General features: G+C 49.7%; 1 protein-coding gene across 2 annotated transcripts; it reads left to right on the plus strand.

The window, feature by feature from the left end:
- On the plus strand, window positions 1-21,891 carry LOC131720916 (rap guanine nucleotide exchange factor 3-like). Of its 2 annotated transcripts, XM_059013385.1 has the most exons (28): window positions 1-220; window positions 563-647; window positions 5,849-5,893; window positions 8,740-8,846; window positions 8,939-9,060; window positions 9,558-9,735; window positions 10,168-10,252; window positions 10,560-10,620; window positions 10,710-10,786; window positions 11,423-11,569; window positions 11,968-12,080; window positions 12,299-12,387; window positions 12,827-12,905; window positions 13,835-13,985; window positions 14,222-14,304; window positions 14,545-14,581; window positions 14,716-14,794; window positions 14,911-15,048; window positions 15,594-15,691; window positions 17,193-17,318; window positions 17,461-17,642; window positions 17,949-18,039; window positions 18,703-18,753; window positions 19,096-19,183; window positions 19,626-19,690; window positions 19,791-19,845; window positions 20,334-20,405; window positions 20,759-21,891. In XM_059013385.1, exons 2-28 carry the CDS (start codon window positions 624-626, stop codon window positions 20,875-20,877), a joined length of 2,562 nt encoding a protein of 853 aa, XP_058869368.1. In that variant the 5' UTR covers window positions 1-220; window positions 563-623; the 3' UTR covers window positions 20,878-21,891. The 2 variants fall into 2 exon arrangements, with proteins under 2 accessions (XP_058869368.1, XP_058869367.1); XM_059013384.1 differs by lacking the exons at window positions 1-220; window positions 563-647 and adding an exon at window positions 2,657-3,847.
- Window positions 21,892-22,080: the final 189 nt, after the last annotated feature.

Here is a 22,080-nt window from a genome sequence, read left to right on the forward strand (position 1 = left end):
GTGCCAGGACCCTGCCCATCCAGCCAGCCTCCAATCACAGAGAAAACAGGAAGCTGCTGCTTGGGGCTCGTGACAGAGGGGGCTGTGCTCCGTTTCCAGGACGATGCACCGCATCAGAGCAGGAGGCAGGCAGGCTGATCGCAGGACTTGCCAGGTGTGCATCAGAAGAGCGCTGGATTGCGCGAGGCAGGCGATCAAACCAGAACAGAGACAAGGAGAGGTGAGTCCACACAGCGCCTCTGTGTTTCCAGGCTGAATTAGAGTATTCTTCCAAGCTGGGTAGCACCAGAGATTCTGAAGCCAGTGATTTCTGAACTCTCTATATATCTCTGTAAGATTTTCTCATGTAAACACCAGCATGGTAATTCTATCATGCCTGGATCACATTTGACCCTTAGCAGACTTTCACATACTTTCTGCACACTTTCCTTTTCCATGCATCACCACACTTTGCCATGCGTCCACAACGTTGCCTCGATTTCGCTTTGACAAAATTGCAGTTGCGGGTGCATGTTGACGTGCGTTCGTTGATTAGTGTGTGCTGTTCTTGACCTCATTACAGCCAGCTCTGTTGCACCGGACCCTGCGCCTCTTGCTTGGGCTGGACCCCCCTTGAAGGCACCATGCTGCAGCGCGGGAGGAACGAGGTGAGCAGAAACTTCAAAGTCCATTCTGCTTCCGCTCCTGCCCTTGCAAAGTTTTCTACAGTAAAACCGCTGCACAGTTTAATAAAGCACAGAGAGGTGTGATAAAGCATATTAAAAAAAACAAAAACATGGTAAACCACGGTATGCACGGTATAACCATGGGAACAGCTGCAGATTTACTGTGGTAAACTTTTACATTCAGCATGCTTTTCTTTCGCACAGTCCTGTGGATGGGAGATACTGCATTGAAAATGTTTAGTATGAGAGAGTCAAGCGTCTCTCTGCCTGCCTGCCTGCCTGCCTGCCTGCCTGCCTGGGAATGTGAGCCGTCCTCTCTCGGGACATAAAGAGCGGTCTGGATCTGGCTTCATGCAGACCACACCCTGCCCGCTGGCCTTTCCCATGGTGCAATGCTCTCCACGGTCTCCGCGTCCTTCTGCCAATTAGTGTCGTTTTCCCTGATGTTTAATATGCATCGTTATTTAGTTCTAGAGTTTAAAAAGAACAGGGGGAGCCGGATAATGCTGCAATACATTTAAACAAAACAATACCCTTTGATTATCGGTGAGAATACATGAAACCCTGGAGAGAGAGAGAGAGAGCTGAACTCTCAGGGTCCAGTACAGTTTCAGGAAAATACCCCCCCCCCCCCCCCCCCCGCTGGGACAGCTCATCTCCGTCACCACAGGAAGCTCCACTGTGCAAGTCTGTACTTTCTCTGACTACCATTGAGCCTAATTCACTGCTGTGGTGGTGTCATATTCCAGAATTATATTCACGCCACCTGCTCAATACTGTGGCATGGCATGGTATGGTGTGCTGCGCTATGCTGACAAATGCATTCCTTACATTACTTTCTAGAATGATGATACTTGCAATCACTAACGATTCAGTTAGCATTCCACATCAGTACCGAATTTAGCTAAAAAGTTTTTAGTCCATCAAACTAATTTCACTTGTGACGTGAAGGTTTGGATTTGAAACCCAGTCGACAGAGGTGAGGGGGCAGCGCGTTAACTGAGACTCCCAGCCTGACCTGGCCACCCGCCGCTTCGAGCTGCTAACAGCGCGATGGATAATTGACAAGCCAGAGTCTGCTCAAGAAACTGTAAACAACCTCGTCAAAGATGCTGAGGATGCTGCAGTACACGTGATGAGCCACCAGAGGGCAGCATTTCACCAAAACGAAGCTGCAAGATTCCCTTTACAATAGGTGGGAGGGAGGAGGAAGAGGGAGGAGGGAGGAGGGATGGGAGCACAATGGCAGGTCACCCCTGCGCTTGATCGTCCCTCACGGAATCCGGAGTCTCCTGCGGTTTTAATTAAAGGCAGGAAAGGGAGGAAGCGCTGGGCCGCGACGTTTCATTTCTTGTTTACTGTGCTGGCTGAGGTCAGTCAAACAAAGTTTCACGTACACAGAGATCGCTGATTAGTCGGTACGCTGGACAGGGCATAGCTGTGATGCATAGTTCAACCTCTAGTCTCTGTAAATCGCTTTGGATCGATGACTAACAACCCGAGTTACTCGGGCTGAGAGGTTTTGTTTTCCAGAGCTTATCTCGGCGCGACACCCCCTCCCGGGTCCGGACTGCGGCTCCTGATAACGGCCGGGCTCGCTTTGCCTGGAGTCACCGTTTCATTGCAAATTACAGGACCCTTCCAGCCATATTCAGAAAAAAAAACAAAAAACTTGAGTGCTCCCTTGTTATTTTCACATCGAGAAAGCACACTCAAGTGAGCAGCAGCACTCGAGTGCTGTCTGTGAAAATGGTTCTTGTTCTCGGTGGGCTTTTGCTCCGGTCTGTAACCTATCCCTCACTCTCTGCGAGTCAAACACACGCCCCTGCGCTTTTAAAAGTGTACTATTAAAATGAAAGCACGGGTAAATGGTGTTTTAGGTGTGTGGTGGCACTATATACCAACTATTTTCATCATATGTGACTTGACAAAAAAAAAAAAGAACATACGAATGCAAAAGCAATTGTCCTGCACGAAGGTGCGCGTATCTATCCAGAGCAGCGCCCACTTGAACAGCATGTGTAAGCAGCGCGCACCGGCTACCCCAATGCAAGCAAACCAGCCAGCCAGCAATCTCACACAGCACGCCTGCCTCTCCCACTGCACGGGCTAGGCGCAACTCAGCAAGGGAGGGACTCCAGCGCTGAGGTCATCCGTCTGCCTGTAGTGCTGTGCGAGGTGCGAGCCGTCTCACTGCGCTATTACCGTCCGCACAGCTGGATCCCAGGAGGATCATTCTAATATTAGCAATAACCCCAAAACCAGGAGCGTGCCGACGTGTCTCCACTACACGCGTGTCTGTCGCAGCACCGGCACGGATTCCTGTTTGAAACGCCCGGAACCTGAACGGAACTTCACGGGGGCTTTGGAGGGAGCGTTTCGGTTCGGGTGAATGGACTGCTGGTCTATACGGCTCCCGCACTCTCAGCTGTCAGTTCAAGCTGGAGGGAAGTCAAGCATGCGTTTGTTTTATTCTCCGGTTTGAAGAGAAGTCAGCAGGGCGCTGTTGACCTGACTCACTGTCCCGGTGGTTTTTTATTGCTGTTGTTGTGAAGAGAAAAACCTGATTGAGGGTTGATAAAGGACGCTTATTAATCTTTCACTGGAATAACAAACCCGGGGGCATTTGCGCGTCACTGGGTATGAACTCGGAGCTGAGAGATATAAAGACAACATTTCAAAAGCGAAACTTTATTTCCACTGTGAGGGCTTGAAACAAAATTACACCCCAACTCTCCACCCCCGAGTCCAAAACGAATACTTGTTCCAGAAATTCGCTTCTTGCCTGTGTTGAAATTGCATGTGCGAGGCGGCAGCAGCCTGGAGCCGTTGTCCTGCGTGTTTCATGATGATTGCGATGAAGACAGACTCGCGTTTCTTTCTGTCCGGCATGTGCGTCATTTGGTTTCATATTTAAGAACCGGAATTTCTGGAGTAAGAACTTCGCCTCACAATGGAACTAGTGGAACTTCTGCTCTCGTGCCGCGGCGCAGTGTTCTAATCGAAGGCACTGCAGATATTCGGGACGCCCCCTCGCCCAGGGGGAATCCTCAATGCAGGCGGACTTGTTTGACGGGAGCAGGGATAATATTATTAATATGCAATTGTTTCGAAGCCATGTGTACCATATGCAACCAGACCGGGGTTCGGCGGAGACCGACACTATACGTGGAATCAGCTGGGTAATTATTATTATTATTATTATTATTATTATTATTATTATTATTGCATGACGAATATAACTGTATAGCGATTCTATTACTATGATTTTTGCATTCATACTGCAAGTATATATATATATATATATATATATATATATATATATATATATATATATATATATAATTATATTACCGACTGCAGGGATGGTAATAAGACTCCTATTGCATAGCAGTTTCACCCAGTCCAGGTTTTACTACGGTCTTGATTAGCCACAGTGCATAGGTAACAAGCTATCGTCCCGGCGGCGCAGCCGTATTGACAGTGTTATGGCAGGTGTTCCTATTTTTTTGTCCAACCCCTCCAAGTACAGTAAGCGGGTACATTTCAGTTAAAACGCGAGGTAAAGAACATGAGCTTGAAAAAGGTGCAACATTACCTTGGTGCTGTCATCCAACACTACCAATTAAACACCGTGAAAGCACGGTGCTGTATAATTATTAGGATTTCAAAATCGGAATAACAGTGCAGGTACATCACAGTTAAAGTCTTAAAGAGAGCTTTCAAATGACTTAAAGCAGCACTGTCCCTAAAATAATACTTCAAGAAAGTGTTTCTCGCAGAATTTACTTTTAATCCTTAGGAAGCCAGACCGTGCTGACTGTCCAGTTTGTTTAAGTGTTCTTAAAGGTACATTTTCAGCTGCAGGCGCCCAAGCGTCTCCTCCCTGCCCGCCCAGCGCTTCAGCAGGGGGAGGTTATGAATGTCGCCTGCAAGCAAAAACGTGCCCCAGGTTAGAGGCGTGTTAATAAGGACGCTGATAAAGCAGAGGGCAAATTTACTGTGGCAAATGTCTCGCCATTGAAGACAGCAAGGCTCCAGCACCTGCTCTTCCTGCCTGCAGTACTGCAGCTACAGAATCTGGACTTACTGCAGTGCAATAGAGACCTTGAAATGGTTACACCACAGAGCTCTTGCATAGTCATTGCAATGGCAGGTATTCCCACTGAAGACCTGTTTGTAAGGCTGCATGCTTTTTGGAACAATGAACCGGGAACGCACATTTTAAAGTAGGTCATGCTGAGTACAAACCCCCCCCGGAAACCATGGTAACCGTGGAATCCAGTTCAGCCTTGCTACTACACCTGAAGGTGTGTGTGTGTGTGTGTGTGTGTGTGCGTGGTGAGGTGGGTGATTGGAGACTGCAGTTAGCCGGCTGAGAGTAATGCAGGCGAGGGGAAACCACAACGCAGAAACCCCCAGGTCTTCAAACTCTGAAAACACTCTCCGAAGCGAGTCACGGGGCTCAGTTCAGTTACAGCTCAGCCTGCTGTTATTTCGAGATGTTTCGTTATTTTTGAATACGCGTGAATGAGAGGCTCAGTGTCTCTCAGTGTTCATTCATTCCTGTTTCGCTGCAGTGAAGCACGGGGTGGGGCTGTGCTGACTGGAGTGCAGATCAGCCGGGGGAATAAGAAGCTGGAGCAGACTGCAGGCAGCAGCAATGTGCTGCTGATAGCATGTGATTGTGTGATTACTAGCAGCACAAGCAGTGTTTACTGTGTCAACAAGAGGCTCAACAGCTGGTGGGAGGGAGCCGGTACAGCACAGAGAGAGCCTCCCTCAGCAGCCTGCAAGACTAATGGCGCTCTGCAAGGCCTTTAAAGACACAAACACTACACGACTGTCCTGTAAGTCCTGGGGCAGCGACACAGGGGTCTGATGATCTAGGGTCAGATCTCAACCCCCCCTCATAGATCGGCATTAATTCAGCAGGTGCTGCACCCCTGGGCTGGTTTAGAACATTTAAGAACGAGGTCCATTCATGCCCACCTAAGCTCGCCTGGTTCCCAGTAGCTGATTGGTCTCTTAAAATGGTCAACAGCATGACTAGGCAGCCCCTTCCATGCATTCCACCACAGACTGCGTGACCTAGTGGTTACAGCTGAGTATTGCACCCTGATCGCCCCCCCCCTCTCTCTCTCAGCCATGTGAATTAATATATAAATCTGTTTGTGTTTTAGACCCCGTTGCCTGAGAATCTGGACACTGCTGAAACCCTGAAGCAGGTAAGTGTCTCTTTTCACTATTTTGGATCTACCAGGCAACATATTTAATGATCTAAATAAAACGTACCCTATTAATTCTTCAAGCGAGCAGAACACACCTCCATGTGCTGTCTGCGGTCTCTCCATGCAAGCCTCTCGTGAGCAATGCCCTGGGCTCACTGTCATTCTAAACATTATACATATACTGTATATATATATTTAAGATTGGGAAAGAATGTTCCAACCCTTCTTTCTCATGCTGGTCTCTAAGCGGGACGTCCTTGCTGGGAACAAGTTCTGAAACGACCTTCACTCGACCTGTGGTTCCCCCCCTAATCTCTCTGCCCTCCTGCACAGATTCCTCCTTTGCGTCGCTCGTGTTTGCCCAGGGATTTAGTTGTTTGCCAGCTTTCCCATTAACCCTTTCCCAGTGGTAAAAGCTCCCCGGATCTCTTTAACAAACCCTCCCTGAAAAAAAAGGGCCTGGAGGGCTGTTCAGACACTGCCCTGCTGCTTTTAAACTGCAGGACCCTTACTTGGTTTTCAGGTTGCTTTGTTTTACGTCTCAACCAAAGGACGGAGCACAAGGAGGTTCAGTGACTTGCTCAGGGTGACGCACAGGGAGTCAGTGGCTGAGCTGGGAGGGATTGAACCTGGATCCTCCTGGAAACAAACCCCTTTCTTTAAGCACCAAGCCTCACTGGTTAACATGACTGGGTCCCTTAAAAACTGCGACTCAGATTTCTTGACTGAAGTTCAGCATCCGCAGTTTGATTAAGTTACTTACAATAACTTGAGACAGCTTGTACTTCAAATCGAGACATTTCAGCCCACTGCTGTCTGATATTTCAATGGTGCCGAATCACAGATGCACCTGGAATTCAATTTGTTCACCCTTGTGTCCAGAATTGACAACAGCTAATGCTTTGTTTGCTTACAGACAAGGAGACAATGCACGCCGGGAAATAAGCTACATTATTTAAACCTGGATGGTGACTGATCATTGTTTTTAAATTTCTTTTGTATATATTTATATTGTCTTTTTAGTCCTTTTGTCAAAACGTGATGCGCGGTTTAGCCTGCGAGGCTTCCCTGTGAATGAGATTTCTAGGCTGCAGAAACAATATCTTTGCAATAATAAGCGCACCACAGCGGACTGAAAACAGACCCTCCTCTTCATTCCAGAAATCTTATTTAAAAAAAATATAACTTAAGACTGATTACAAAAAGCACAGAACAACAATAATATAATAAATAATTATTAAAAAAAAAAACTCAGCGTGATGGAATTAATATTTTTGAAACGAGAACAGAACAGAAACGTTGTAAGAGACTTGCAATTCTTCTGGTAGTTCAGAGTCTGAAGAGCCCCTTGCTGCCAGCGTTGTGTGTTTCACCAGACGATACGCAGACTGCAGTGGGCAGACGTCTTTTTTTTTTTTTTTTTACTGTGAGAAAGCAGCTCTGTGGTCCCGAGGGCAGACTGTACCCAGGACCTCTGGCTGGTGAGGTCAGCTCTCCAGGGACTGTGCAATCCTGGCTAGAGGCGTGACGTTCTGGGAATGGGACACTTTGTGACGCTCGTGTATAATAATAATAATAATAATAAACACACACACTGAGACACACACACTGACAAACACACACACACACACACACACACAAACCCTGACAAACACACACACTGAGACACACACTGACAAACACACACACACAAACACACACACACACTGACAAACACACACACACACACACTGAGACACACACTCTGACAAACACACACACACACTGAGACACACACACTGACAAACACACACACACACTGAGACACACACACAAACACACACAAACTGACAAACACACACTGATACACACACTCTGAGACACACACACACTGAAACACACACTGACAAACACACACACACTGACTGAGCCACAAACACACACACACACACACAGACCGACGCACACTTAAACACACACACACAGAAATGTTATAACTAAGCAAATACAATTTGAAATAACAAGGAAACGAAATAATAAAGTACAACGTAACAGAAACTGAAAACAAAGCCGACATACAGATAGACTGCGGCACGCTGGCACCTCTGCTGTGCGTGTCAGAGCTCCCTCCCCTTGATCAGGTGTGCTGTTGGCATGACCAGGTACAGCAGGTGCCAGGAGTTTGAACAATCAGGGCCCTGGTAAACCTGCCCTGATCCCACTGCAGTCACGAAACCCGACTCGAGCAAAGGGCAGTTTGGTTTTGAAGCTCAGGGAAGCGTGGTAAACACAGTCTCAATTATACACACACTGTGCTCTCATCTCAAACAGTGAGTGCCGACCAACCAACACCTTTAACAAACAGCAAGGAAATAAAGAGAAGCTCTGAAAACAAGCATGGAAAATCACAAGATCAACCGCAGGCTGCGTTCGAGGGGACAGAAGGGCTTCTGTTTGTAGCTGTTATGAGAGCGCTGTGTGAGGCAGGGTATGAGAGTCTTTTATTGCAGGTGATGCGTCATTAGCACGAAAAGGAAAATATTTGAGGTAAATTTACATTGAAACACAGAACACCCCTCCCAATTACCTTTCCTCTGTTTGCTTGTCTACCTCTTTGCCGGTCTGCATAAAAACCAGCAGCGTCCTCTCCCTGTCTATCCCTGATAAACGCGTCTCTGAGTTTAAAGTTTGTTTAATTATTTATTTCTTAGCAGACGCCCTTATCCAGGGCGACTTACAATTGTTACAAGACATCACATTATTTTTGTGAATAAACCATGCACAGTTTAATGGGAGGAAAAAAGCACCGGAAAGCTATGTAATCACTTTGCAAATTTACTAAGGCTCTGTCTGTCTGCCCTCAGTTCTCGTCGGAGCGTGTGTGGAGAGCTGGCAGAGTTCTATATAGCGCCTTGCTGGAACACGCCCCCGCGCTGATCAGAGACAGGAAGCACCATCTCAAGACCTACAGGTACGGGACAGATTTAACACTGTTGGAATTTCATTTCCATGTGAATCTAAACCTGATCAATATCGGCATGTTTCTCACCCCCCCCCCGACAGGCAATGCTCATCCGGCAGGGAGCTTGTTGATTGGCTGATCAAGCTCAGCACCTCTGTCCAATCACGGAGCCAGGCGGTGGGAGTGCTGCAGGTGTTGCTTGACGAGGGCGTGCTTGTTCACGGTAGGATCTGATCATCCTGATTGACAACGTTGGGGGGGGGGGGGAGGGGGGAGGGGGAGTCTCTTGCTTCTTTAAAGTCTTGAGATGGTTTTGTTCCTCTTTGCTTGTTACACTTGCTGTTTTTGTAGCAGGAACACGATAAAGCTCATTCGTGCGTGGAGCGCTGGGTGAAGCGCTGGGCGAGAGGTCAGAACACCTCATGAAATGCATCAGTGCTGCTGTGCTTTTAGCTTGTGCAAAGACCTTTGCCCTCGGCAGACATAAGTTCAGCGAACGGAACGTGACTCCAAATTAACTTCCTTTTTTTTTTTTGCCAGAACAGTGTCAGTACTTTTATTTCAAGCAGCAGGGTTTGTGATTAAGTGTACTGCTGTATTCTGGCTCGCTGCTAGGAAACAGCGAGTGGAGCAACACTGCTTGTCTGATGTGCAGGAGAACGCAGCTGAAGACAAACTCAACTCTCTCCTCTCTCCTCTCGCTTCTTCCCTCGCTTTCAGTCAAGCAGGAGTTAAACTTCCAGGACAGGGACACGCAGTTCTATCGCTTCCCGGAGGAGGAGTTTGGAGTGGAGCCGGCAGCCAATGAGAAGGAGCGGGAGGAGGAGCTCCAGGAGGCCCTGCTGTTGCTGATTCAGATGGGGCCCGATGCTCTTCTCACTATGATCCTGAGGAAACCGTGAGTCCCACTGAGCCACCTCCCATCAGCGCTAAACTGGGCCCAGAAAGGCGCCTTTGAGGTTTCCACCCCTCTCTCTTAAACATAAGAGGAATTATCAGGTTCTTGCTGTGGCTAGATTATAGCAGTCCTTGGCTGGAACTGGTTACTGTACCTTTAAGAAACGTATATAGTTCTTTAGCACCACCTACTGGGCTGCAAGAATAACAAGCTTCCGTATAACATTTTTTTAAAAAGAAAAAACAGGTTTATATTGCATTCCTGAAGAATCCCCTGGGCTGGTAACAGGGCTGGTTTGTACGCCCAGTTCTGGACAGAAAGGTGGTAATTCCTTGCCTGCACTGCAGGGGGCAGCATGTGCCGCGACAGCGCTGTCTGCTGCACTGACCCGCTGGTTCTCCCCTCCCCCACCCCCCCTCTCTCCTTCTTTAGTCCGAACCAGAGGACCGCGGAGGAGCTGGAGGTGATCTTTGAGGAGCTTCTTCACATCAAAGCCGTGGCGCACCTGTCCAGTTCAGTAAGGCTCCTCCTTCTTTATATTTAAATACATAGTGACAGTCACCAAGCGGAAATAGTCTAAACTCCGCCCCCCGCTCTCCAGCGCTGTTGTTGCTCCGCACCTTAATAATAATGAGCACTAGTCTAAACACTCCACTCTCAGCGCTGTCCTTACCCTGCAACATTGAGCTCCATTCTTGAATGTATCGTCTCCTGTGTTTATAGTGCCACTAGTGGCTACACTGGTTAACACATGTGACTGAACATAGAAAGGGCCCCTTGAATTCACAGTCCCCAGCAGCCCATTCTTTGCTGTTGAATTTCAGGTTCGGAGGGAGCTCGCTGCTGTGCTGGTGTTCGAGTCTCATGCCAAGGCTGGCACAGTGTGTGAGTATCTCAGCACAGTGTTTAAAAGGACAGATGAAGCCTGTAAACTCCTATACAAATGTCACCAGGCCTGTCTGTCTGTCTTGCAGTGTTCAGCCAGGGAGACAAGGGGACCTCGTGGTACATCATCTGGAAGGGATCAGTGAACGTGGTCACGCATGGGAAGGTACTGGGATAGAAGGCAGGTGCGCGCGGTCGCCACGGGGCTCGAAGATCCCTGGCACCGCAGTGCATTCTGGTACTTGTAGTCCAGAGAGTTAAAAGCACCATGTGTGGATGCATTGGGATGAGAGTTTTTAAGAAATGTCCCATAGTCAACCTTAAGCTTGAAACTTGGTTCCAGGAGACCGGGAGACCTAGTCTGAGGCAAATTTGAGGCAAAACCCCAAGTCTCCCCTTGGTGGTGTGAAACCTAGTTCTGTGTGTGATTGTGTCTCTGTTTGTGTGTGTGTGTGTGTTTATGTGTGTGCGTGTGTGTTTATGTGTGTGATCGCGCTGTGTGTGTGTTTATGTGTGTGCGTGTGTGACCGTGCTCTGTGTGTGTGTGTGTGTTTGTGTGCTTGGTGACCGCGCTGTGTGTGTGTTTATGTGTGTGACCGTGCTGTGTGTGTGTTTATGTGTGTGCGTGTGTGTGTTTATGTGTGTGACCGCGCTGTGTGTGTTTATGTGTGTGCGTGTGACCGCGCTGTGTGTGTGTTTATGTGTGTGCGTGTGTGTTTGTGTGCTAGGTGACCGCGCTGTGTGTGTGTTTATGTGTGTGACCGTGCTGTGTGTGTGTTTATGTGTGTGTGTTTGTGCGCAGGGTTTGGTGACCACGCTGCACGAGGGTGATGATTTCGGTCAGCTGGCCCTGGTGAACGATGCCCCCCGAGCCGCCACCATCATCCTGCGCGAGGACTGCTGTCACTTCCTGCGTGTCGACAAGCAGGACTTCATCCACATCCTGAAGGTGAGAGCGAGCGAGCTAGCGGGACGGGAACGTGCAGCCAGACAAGCGACAAGGCGCCCCGTCTCAGTACTGCAGAGTCTCATTGAGTCTCATGATCAGATTGGACAGCTTCTGTGGGGTTTAGAGTCCAGGTACATCTCTATATGCCAGCTGGGACTTGAGAGCCGCTCACCCAGTTCCCATTAAACTCGCTACGGGCAGCCCTGAGCTACTGGTTACTGGTATGGGAGTTTTTGGTGGCTACAAGAAGTTATGTAATTGATGATAAAAGTTAATTTCATATTATCATGGACGCCGAGCCTTACATAGACCCTTGCATTGCCATTGGGTCGTGCGGCATGGGGGTGTGTCTGCATTCCCCTCTCAGCCAATGAGCTGTGCTGCTTCGCTTGTTCCAGGATGTGGAGGCCAACACGGTCCGGCTGGAGGAGCATGGGAAGGTGGTGCTGGTGCTGGAGAAGAGCCCTCGAGGAGGACCAGCCACTCAGGGAGCTTCTGGGAACAGCCACAAGTAAGCACCCGCCCCCTTTCTGTATGCACGGCCAATCAGGTAGTTTCAACTACAAGTGCGTGCACACTTTTTCTTGGCTGATTTAAGGTGCTGTAAAGTCCGGCTGGCCGTGTCTGTTACAGTACAAGTCTTTTTATACTGTACTGCTCTGCCTTCTCACAGTACAGGTGCCGTGCGCGCGTTAACTAAAATCTCTTCCATCCATCCTTCTGCCACAGATACACTGTGATGTCCGGAACCCCCGAGAAAATTCTAGAACACTTACTGGAATGCGTGCGCCTGGATTCCGGCTGCAGTGACCTCACAGGTGAGCTCAGAGAGCCCTCTTAAGCTCGCAGATACAGACTCGAGACAGGTAGCACTGGGACTGTACACCCGCAACATACAGTATAGATTATACACAGCAGATACAGATGAAATATCCTGCACTTGGATCACGGTTTGAATGGATCTCTTTGGCCCTGCTTTATACACAGCGTGAAATAGAAATGAGATATATTCCGGGATTAAAAAAAAACAAACACATTCTTTACAAATCAACCCCCTCCTCTGTGGAGCAGAATACATGAGCCCCTGTCAACTCCTGTCACAATCACAGTAAAGCACAGGCAAGCATTGTAAGCTTATATTAAAATAAAATAAAAAAGAACATAGCGAACTATGGTAAATGCATGCATAGTATAACCCTGTAACTTGTTTTAGCTGATCCTAACCCCAGGCTCCTCTCTCTCTCTCTCTCTCTCCAGACACCTGCATGACTGACTTCCTCCGGACCCACAAGGTCTTCATGCCCACCTCGCTGCTCTGCCCTCTCCTGCTGCACCAATATCCTGCCAGTCTCCTGTGCCCGGGCCCTGAGAACACACGCCACGCCTCCCGCGGCACACGCGGGCACCAGCAGCACTCCGCCAAACCTGCACCGCTCAGAAACGCTGATCGGACCACAGAAACACACACAGAGTCTGGGGAGCGACCAGTGCGCTGCCAAGCAAAACCAGGAGTCCCATATTGTTGCTGTTGTGATGAAACAGCGCAGCGCATTTAATAAGCATGACGTAAAACACAAAGCAAAGCAAAGCTGATTCAATCCGCTTGGTGGCTGGTGACTCAGAGTTTAGTTTAAATGCTAAGGGTATGGCTAAACGGTTATTTGTAGCTGTGAACTAAGCTAAAGCAAAGACAAGATAGAATTTGGAACTTTTTTTGAAGATGGAACAGTAAGTCACACCCCAGTGCACTCTGGGACTTGTAGTCCAACAGTTAAAAGTAGCCTTCAACGGTCACATGGTCACCTTAAGAATGCATATTCCACTGTATCTGTTATAAAAGCAATTGCATGATACATACACAGCTGTGGCCAAAAAGTGTTGCATTACCTAGAATTTTAGGATTGAGACATAAAAAAAATTAAAAAATAAGATAAAAATAAGATGTGTAATTCAATATGTTAACGCAGCGTTATTCAGCAGGTTGCATTTGACTTTATGAAGCAACATTCTATAGGGTGATGCTAAACTTTTGGCCATAGCTGTAGGTCTGCTAGCAGCATGCAGACATGGAACAGAGGAAGCTGTCTCACAGTCAAGCAGACAAACATCTGAACTGGTGCCTTCAGCGAGGATGGCAGTCGCTGAAACGCTTGTCTCCTTGACTTGGAGTTCGGATTGAGAGTACACGGACGTTTCTGCCCACTGCAGCCCGCTTGTGAGAATGCCAGGGCCTGCTGAAACCCCTTTCCTTAACCCTTTGCTCACCTACCACGCGGAGCCCAGCGAGGGCTCTGAGCTGGAGAAGGCTGCCTACTCTCTCAACAAGAAGCAGAAGATCCTTAGCCTGGTCGGGCAGTGGGTGTCACTGTACGGGGCGTTGCTGAAGGAGGACCCCATCGCCATGGACTTCCTGGAGGTGAGAGCAGGAAATCAGAATTACAATTTATAATACCAGCGAGAGCAGGGCTCTAAACTGACACAAGCCAGGCACGCAGCTCTGGGCATCAGAACTCCCCTGTAGAGGTATATTATTGAAATGTATGTCTTTAGATAATAATAATAATAATAATAATAATAATAATAATAATAATAATAATATACAGTCTCTGTGTGTGTGTGTTTTTATCTCATCTCTCTCTTTCTCTATGGCAGAGGCTGACCGAGGGGGTCCAGAGTGACTCTCGCTTGACCAGCATGCTGAGGGAGCAGCTCCAGGACCACAGGAAGACCCGAATGTGAGTGCTGGGTTCAAATGGGGGGGGGGGGGGTCCCTGCTGTGTATCACTACCAGCACCCCTCCTTATCCCTCCCCTCTCCTCCTCCTGTCCTAAAATGCACAGCAAAGAGCAGGAAAGTACAGTTAAAATATCTACGCAGAGAGACCTGCCGTCATTCTCGGAGACGAAGCGCACACCTGTATTGAAAGCACGTCTCTTGCTTCTGTGTCGACTCACTTTCGTTTCTCTGTCTTTTAGATCGGAGAGCAGCTACCAGACATCTTCCCCAGCCCAGGTAACCTGACAGCCCGGCTCCCAGCAGGCCTGAGCAGCGCAGTGAGAGATCTCGCGAGTCTGTGTGGAGCACGTCGTTTGGTTTGGTGTTCAGTCGCGTGAAAAGGCAATTCTCACTCACTCTGTTCCTTACAGGCCCTGAACTATTTAAACTGGTTTACCAATCTGGAGGAGCGCCTAGGCAGCTGCCAGCCAATCAGAGCGCAGGACAAAGGTGAGCATTCCGCAGCGGCCGGCATTCCGAAACAGAAGCTTAAGCAGCACCTGCCTCCCGAGCCGCTAGGATTTACTGAGCCTTTCACTGCCTCTGTAACCGTCTCCTTCCCTCAGTCCTGCAGAAGTACTTCAGACCGGACCACACCTTCGTCAGCCTCATGCTGCCTGTGAATGTCTCTGTGCAGGAAGCGATGTCATCGCTGGTGAACCCCGGGGGGAACCAGGTCCTGGTGAAGATGAACTCGTCCGGAGGTAGGAGGGGGGGAAGGGACCCTGGAATCTGGGGCTGGAAACTCAGACCCCCTGTTTGAGCCGTTCCTGGGGCACACCTAACGTAGGCAACACAACGCAATTGTAATTAAACTGACATGCCAAAGCAGGGCAGGTCCTGGTCTTTGTTCCAGCCCTGTTCTTAACGGTTTAACTGAATCAATTAAACCTCCAGCCAGACCCTGGCGTCGTTCGTTCTGTCACTTGTTAAACCCGGAGTGGAATGGCTGTCCAGGGTTGTGATCGGTTTTGCATCCCCGTGTAGAATGAACACGTTTTGCTGCACAAAGTCGAATGAAACTCCGCTTTGTAGTTTTCCATATACTTTAACTGACAAAAAAAACTGAAAAATGTGACATTTCAAAAATCCAGCATGAAATACGACTGTACGACTATTATGGATTCCGGTAGACTTTTTTTTTGCAATATCATTTTGTAGTTTATTTGATTACATGATGTTAAATAAAAAGATCTAAATGATCTTTTTTTTTGTAATGCCTCAATCCTCTGTCTCCTCTCTCCTCTAGACAAGCTGCAGTTGAAGCTGGATGCCACCGCGGTGCACACGGCCCTGGAGCTGAATGAGAGGCTCTTTATCTGCACTGCCGATCAGGTCGACAAGCTGGTAAAACAAGAAGCTGTCTCTGAATCCCAACCAAACCCAGCCCCGCGTCACCCAGAGCCTCCCAGACCCAGCCCCGCGTCACCCAGAGCCTCCCAGACCCAGCCCCGCGTTACCCAGAGCCTCCCAAACCCGGCCCCGCGTCACCCAGAGCTTCCCAAACCCGGCCCCGCGTTACCCAGAGCCTCCCAGACCCAGCCCCGCGTTACCCAGAGCCTCCCAGACCCGGCCCCGCGTCACCCAGAGCCTCCCAGACCCGGCCCCGCGTTACCCAGAGCTTCCCAAACCCGGCCCCGCGTCACCCAGAGCCTCCCAAACCCAGCCCCGCGTCACCCAGAGCCTCCCAAACCCGGCCCCGCGTCACCCAGAGCCTCCCAGACCCGGCCCCGCGTCACCCAGAGCTTCCCAAACCCGGCCCTGCGTTACCCAGAGCTTCCCAAACCCAGCCCTGCGTTACCCAGAGCTTCCCAAACCCGGCCCTGCGTTACCCAGAGCCTCCCAAACCCGGCCCCGCGTCACCCAGAGCCTCCCAAACCCAGCCCCGCGTCACCCAGAGCTTCCCAAACCCGGCCCTGCGTTACCCAGAGCTTCCCAAACCCAGCCCTGCGTTACCCAGAGCTTCCCAAACCCGGCCCTGCGTTACCCAGAGCTTCCCAAACCCGGCCCCGCGTTACCCAGAGCTTCCCAAACCCGGCCCCGCGTTACCCAGAGCTTCCCAAACCCGGCCCCGCGTTACCCAGAGCTTCCCAAACCCGGCCCCGCGTTACCCAGAGCTTCCCAAACCCGGCCCCGCGTTACCCAGAGCTTCCCAAACTCGGCCCCGCGTCACCCAGAGCCTCCCAAACCCAGCCCTGCGTTACCCAGAGCTTCCCAAACCCAGCCCCGCGTTACCCAGAGCTTCCCAAACCCGGCCCCGCGTCACCCAGAGCTTCCCAAACCCGGCCCCGCGTTACCCAGAGCCTCCCAGACCCGGCCCCGCGTTACCCAGAGCTTCCCAAACCCGGCCCCGCGTTACCCAGAGCCTCCCAAACCCGGCCCCGCGTCACCCAGAGCCCCCCAGACCCGGCCCCGCGTCACCCAGAGCTTCCCAAACCCGGCCCCACGTCACCCAGAGCCTCCCAAACCCGGCCCCACGTCACCCAGAGCCTCCCAAACCCGGCCCCGCGTCACCCAGAGCTTCCCAAACCCAGCCTCGCGTTACCCAGAGCTTCCCAAACCCGGCCCCGCGTTACCCAGAGCTTCCCAAACCCGGCAACGCACATTGAATAGGTTTCTGTTTCGCTTGTAACAGGGATTTTGGTTGTCCTTCATAACATCTGTAATATTAAATCATGCAGCCCCGCTCAGATCTGAGAACATTCTCAGTGAATCTGTCTTACATGCTGTGGGCCTCAGGCACTCTAGACTACCAGCTGATGAAAGTCAATCTAAAGACATGGAAATGGCGTTAACTGTGTATTAGCGCGGTTTATAATAAGTGAGTATGCCCCCCCCCCCCCGACAGACCCCCCTGAAGGAGCAGCTCGGCCCGGAGGTGGGCACCACCGACTCCCTCGAGCAGATGAGCTCCAAGGACCTTGCTGGCCAGCTCAGCGACTATGACTGGGAGCTCTTCAGCTGCGTGCACCAGGCGAGTGGCACAGCGCAGGGACCACACACACACACACGCACACACACACACACACAAACACACACACACACGCAGCGTTATTTATAGAGGATTACATTTCGTTATTTAGCCCCATGTCGTAATATTCCACACTCTCCACCAGGTGGAGCTGGTGTACTACATCTTCGGCCAGCACAAGTTCCGTGGCGCCACGACGGCGAACCTGCAGCGATTCATGCGGCGCTTCAACGAGGTGCAGTACTGGGTCGCCACGGAGATGTGTCTCTGCAGCGAACTGGGCAGGAGAGCCCAGCTGCTCCGGAAATTCATCAAGATCGCCAGCATGTGAGTGCTGCAGAGCGAGAGAGCGAGAGAGTGAGGGAGAGGGGTGAAAATGCCCCCCTTAGTTTTCCCTTCCGGTGTTCCTTGTGTTATTGGCAGTAAGCAGCTCAACATGTTTAAGTCAATAGCCTAGATAAGAGGAAACATAGCCTAAAGTGTTCTCTACTCCACTTTCACACCAGCATTACAAAACGCCAGCCTGACTGTCTAACCCTGACAGTGTAGCAGGTGAAGCAGGTGTTTCGACAGGTGTTCAGGTCTCTTTCCTGACTCCCCCTCCTCTCCTCTCCTCTCCTCTCCTCGTTCCAGTCTCAAGGAGCAGAAGAACCTGAACTCCTTCTTTGCTGTCATGTTTGGACTCGGGAACAGTGCTGTGCGACGGCTGGCTCTGACCTGGGAGGTGAGCGCAGGGGAGACAGGAGACAGAGGGGCGTGCTTTCAGAACGTCCCATCTCTGTGCTGGAGGGTGTTCAGGGGGCGTGCTTTCGGAACGTCCCATCTCTGTGCTGGGGGGGGGGGGGGGGGGGGTTGTTCAGGGGGCGTGCTTTCAGAACTTCCCATCTCTGTGCTGGGGGGGTGTTCAGGGGGCGTGCTTTCAGAACGTCCCATCTCTGTGCTGGGGGGGTGTTCAGGGGGCGTGCTTTCAGAACGTCCCATCTCTGTGCTGGGGGGGTGTTCAGGGGGCGTGCTTTCAGAACGTCCCATCTCTGTGCTGGGGGGGTGTTCAGGGGGGCGTGCTTTCAGAACGTCCCATCTCTGTGCTGGGGGGGTGTTCAGGGGGCGTGCTTTCAGAACGTCCCATCTCTGTGCTGGGGGGGTGTTCAGGGGGCGTGCTTTCGGAACATCCCATCTCTGTGCTGGGGGGTGTTCAGGGGGGGCGTGCTTTCAGAACGTCCCATCTCTGTGCTGGGGGGTGTTCAGGGGGGGCGTGCTTTCAGAACGTCCCATCTCTGTGCTGGGGGGTGTTCAGGGGGGTCAGCTTGCTGGGGTGGGAGAGGCAGACCCCTTCAATGCAGGATGTGTCACTGTGGACAGGGTTTGGTTTTTTTTTGTTTTTATACAGAGACTCCCAAACAAAACCAAAAGGATCCATTCAGCCTACGAGAGGTTAATGGTACGTATTATTATTATTATTATTATTATTATTAATTAATTTATTTATTTATTTTGGAAATGATACTCATTTCATGCACATAAGTAAATAAAACACAATTATAGTAAATTAAAAGCTGCACTGTGACTCATTCTGTTGACTAAACATCACTGCACTTTGATATATTCAACTTGGGCTTGTGGGCTAACAATGCCCCTTAAAGTCCAAACAACATTAAAATGGCAAACGTTTCGACCAGACAGAAGTGTTTAATGCTGATGGAAGCGTATGTAAGGTTGCGTCACGCATTTGTAAGAATCATGAAGCCTTTTTGAACCCTCTGGCTCTTGTTTCCGACTGCAGGACCCCTCCCTCAATCACAGGGCGTACCGCCTGGCGTTCTCCAAGCTCAGCCCCCCTTCCATCCCCTTCATACCTCTGCTGCTCAAAGGTAGGGGAGCTGCTCAACATGAGGCCTGCGTCACTGCACACCTGTACAGAGACCATTGCAATGCAGGCAGGACAACTCCAGCATCCAGCTTAACGCGCTGGGTGCTGTTATGAGAGATCTCGTGCCGTTCTGTGCGAGAGGACAGCAAAGCTGACAATTCAATTTTGAATAAAGAGACTCCCAACACGCCACATATTAACCTGATTATGAATCACAAAACAAATTGTATTCAAGCTGTGTAAGTTAACTTTAGAAGCAGCCCTATGATGCAAGTCTGGATTAGATTTCTACACAATATTGACAATGACGATTCCTATAAAGCTGATTTATAGGAAAGATATCTCGGATCAAAACAGCATACCAGCAAACAAGTCATGTGTAAACTAATCATACAAAACAGATATTTGGACAGACCCCCTTGTCTCTCTCACTCTCCACACAGACATGACCTTCATTCACGAGGGCAACGAGACCCACCTCCACAGCCTGGTCAACTTCGAGAAAATGGTGAGTGTCGTCCGTCCGTCCATCCCCCCGTAGCGAAAAATAAAACCTGACCCCTGACCTGTGACCTGTTTAACCCCCCCCCCCCCTCTATCCTGAACAGCGCATGGTTGCAAAGACTGTGAAGATTGTGGAGAACTGCCGGAGTCAGCCCTACAGTAAGAAGAGCCTCTTTCCTGCTCGTGCTTCAGCTCTTAATGCAGCTGGCTTGATCTCAGCGTAACACACTGGGCAGGACCGCCGCCTGAAACCTTGTATTACACAGGATCACGCAATAGTCACGCAAGGAGAAGGACAGGCTGGTGTCATGCTGGTGCCATTATACATGAGATAAGTGCATGCAGGGGAAAACAAAAGACTAAATGCATTTGAACAGAAAACACTGTGTACCCAAATACAAACACATGCAGCAAGTTGCAGTTTTATTTCTAGATTCTATTGAGCATTCTAGATTCTAGTGTACATTCTAGTTTCCATTGAGCATTCTAGATTCTAGTGTACATTCTAGATTCCATTGAGCATTCTAGATTCCATTGAGCATTCTAGATTCTAGTGTACATTCTAGATTCCGGTAAAGAACAAAGCTGTTGTTTTATTGTTCTCTGGGTTTTGTTTACTCGATTTCCCATTTGTTTTTCATTTCCAGTTTCCACGTCCCCACAGAAGAGTCGGAGCGACAGACTGTCCGCGGAGAGCGCGGCTGTGAGGATCTCCACCTGTAAGTGCAGAGAAGAAACCACGAGACCGCAAGACAGGCAGACCAACATCTCGACCCCGTGCCGCCTTCAGCGCTGAAAAAAAAAACTATCACTGCTGGTGCTGAAGCGTGTGTGTGCGCTCCGCTCGCTGCACGGAGGAGCACACAGGCTCAACACTTTGTCTAATGCCTCTTTCTTGAAGTTTTAAATTTTAAAAATCTTTAAACTAAATGCTAGTATTTCTGCTGCAGAATTCTGACTCTTTGATTTGCTCACAGAAGGCTTGTCTACTTGACTTCGTTTCTTAATTAGAATTGTGTTTTTTTGGGCACGCCCTAGTCCTGACCCTGCTGCTGTTTCCCCCCCCTGCCAGGTTCGGAGCAGTCTCTGTCCCTCCGGAGCCCGCTCGGGATCCAACTCTACGTTCAGAACCTCAGAGTGATCGATAACCAGCGGACCCTGACCCAGCTCTCCCGAACCCTGGAGCCCTGAGGACGCACAGACAGACAGACAGACAGGGAGGGAGGTCTATGGCACTGCAATGGGAATCCTGTCATTACAATCCAGACTGCCTGCTTGCTGCACTGCAGTGGGATTTCTTGCGGCTGCCGCTGGACTCCTCCACTGGTTCTGTGCAGTGTGATGTGCCAGCCTGCTCCACTGCTTCTTCAGTGGGTGTCTGCCTCCCACGCTGTGCATGCAGTGAGATTGCATTGCCTGCCTGCCCAGCTGCCATTACAGACAGACCTCACGCGGGTGGAGTTTTTTTCAAACCCTTAACCCATCTTCAGATGAATGCAGTGCTCAACTTCGGACAAAACGCTGTCTTGATTAAAAAGCGCCGAGACTTTGAAAGACAGAATAAAAAACCCTTGCTGCCTGCAATGCCTTAAAAACCAAACCTTCCGGTTTTAAAAAGCCAAGAGCCGTTATCGTAAACCCCCTGCAGGAGCCCTGGAGCGGCTGCGATTCTGCAGCTGTATTTATACAGAGTCAGGGAGAACCGGAACAAACACACTGACACTTCCACCAACGAAAGAAGCCAAAAACTCTGTGGATTTGGAATACACTTTTGTACAGCAGATTTATATTTTTTACAAAGTCAGCCACAATGTGCTTTATGTTTGTGTATACACATTTTATATATGAAGTCAATAACTTTAATCTTTTAACTCCCAGTGAAAGAGGTGCAGTTACCAATTTGTTTTCTACAAACAGAACTCGTCCTGCCAGAACGCACTTGACCCTTTTGAACTTGGAATCGTCCGTTTCGGATTCCCCCGCTATGCAAGAACCTTTCATTTAAACAGAGCAGGGGCGGGTGGGTTTGGATTGGTACATATGCATCTCTCTCAGTTCCTGAAGCCACTTAATAAAAAAAATAAAAACTAATTTCATTGTCAGTGATGCAGTTTTGGTTCTGGGCACCTACAGTATTGTGCATAGACTCCATTGTGCATTCCAGACTCCATTGCACATTCCAGACTCCATTGCACATTCTAGACTCCATTGTGCATTCCAGATTCCAGTATAGAACAGAACTGCTGTTTACAGGATGTAATTTTTTTCTTATTGGAACTGAGGTATTTTTATAGGTGTATGAACCATGAATAAAAATCACCTGCAAAGTGACCCCAGTCCAGTCATTTTTACACACACCTACAGACCGTATTGAACCTTTGAGATGATTACTGT

Source organism: Acipenser ruthenus, chromosome 45 (genome assembly GCF_902713425.1).
Source record: "Acipenser ruthenus chromosome 45, fAciRut3.2 maternal haplotype, whole genome shotgun sequence".
In the NCBI taxonomy this organism is placed as follows: domain Eukaryota; kingdom Metazoa; phylum Chordata; class Actinopteri; order Acipenseriformes; family Acipenseridae; genus Acipenser; species Acipenser ruthenus.

Excerpts from the sequence above, each read along its gene's own strand:
- LOC131720916 (XM_059013384.1), top strand. The coding sequence starts at position 3,719 with ATGCAGGCGGACTTGTTTGACGGGAGCAGGGATAATATTATTAATATG. Across the intron at positions 5,894-8,739 it reads CTGCTGAAACCCTGAAGCAG|TTCTCGTCGGAGCGTGTGTG; the intron begins GTAAGTGTCTCT and ends GTCTGCCCTCAG. Across the intron at positions 13,986-14,221 it reads TCGCCATGGACTTCCTGGAG|AGGCTGACCGAGGGGGTCCA; the intron begins GTGAGAGCAGGA and ends TCTCTATGGCAG.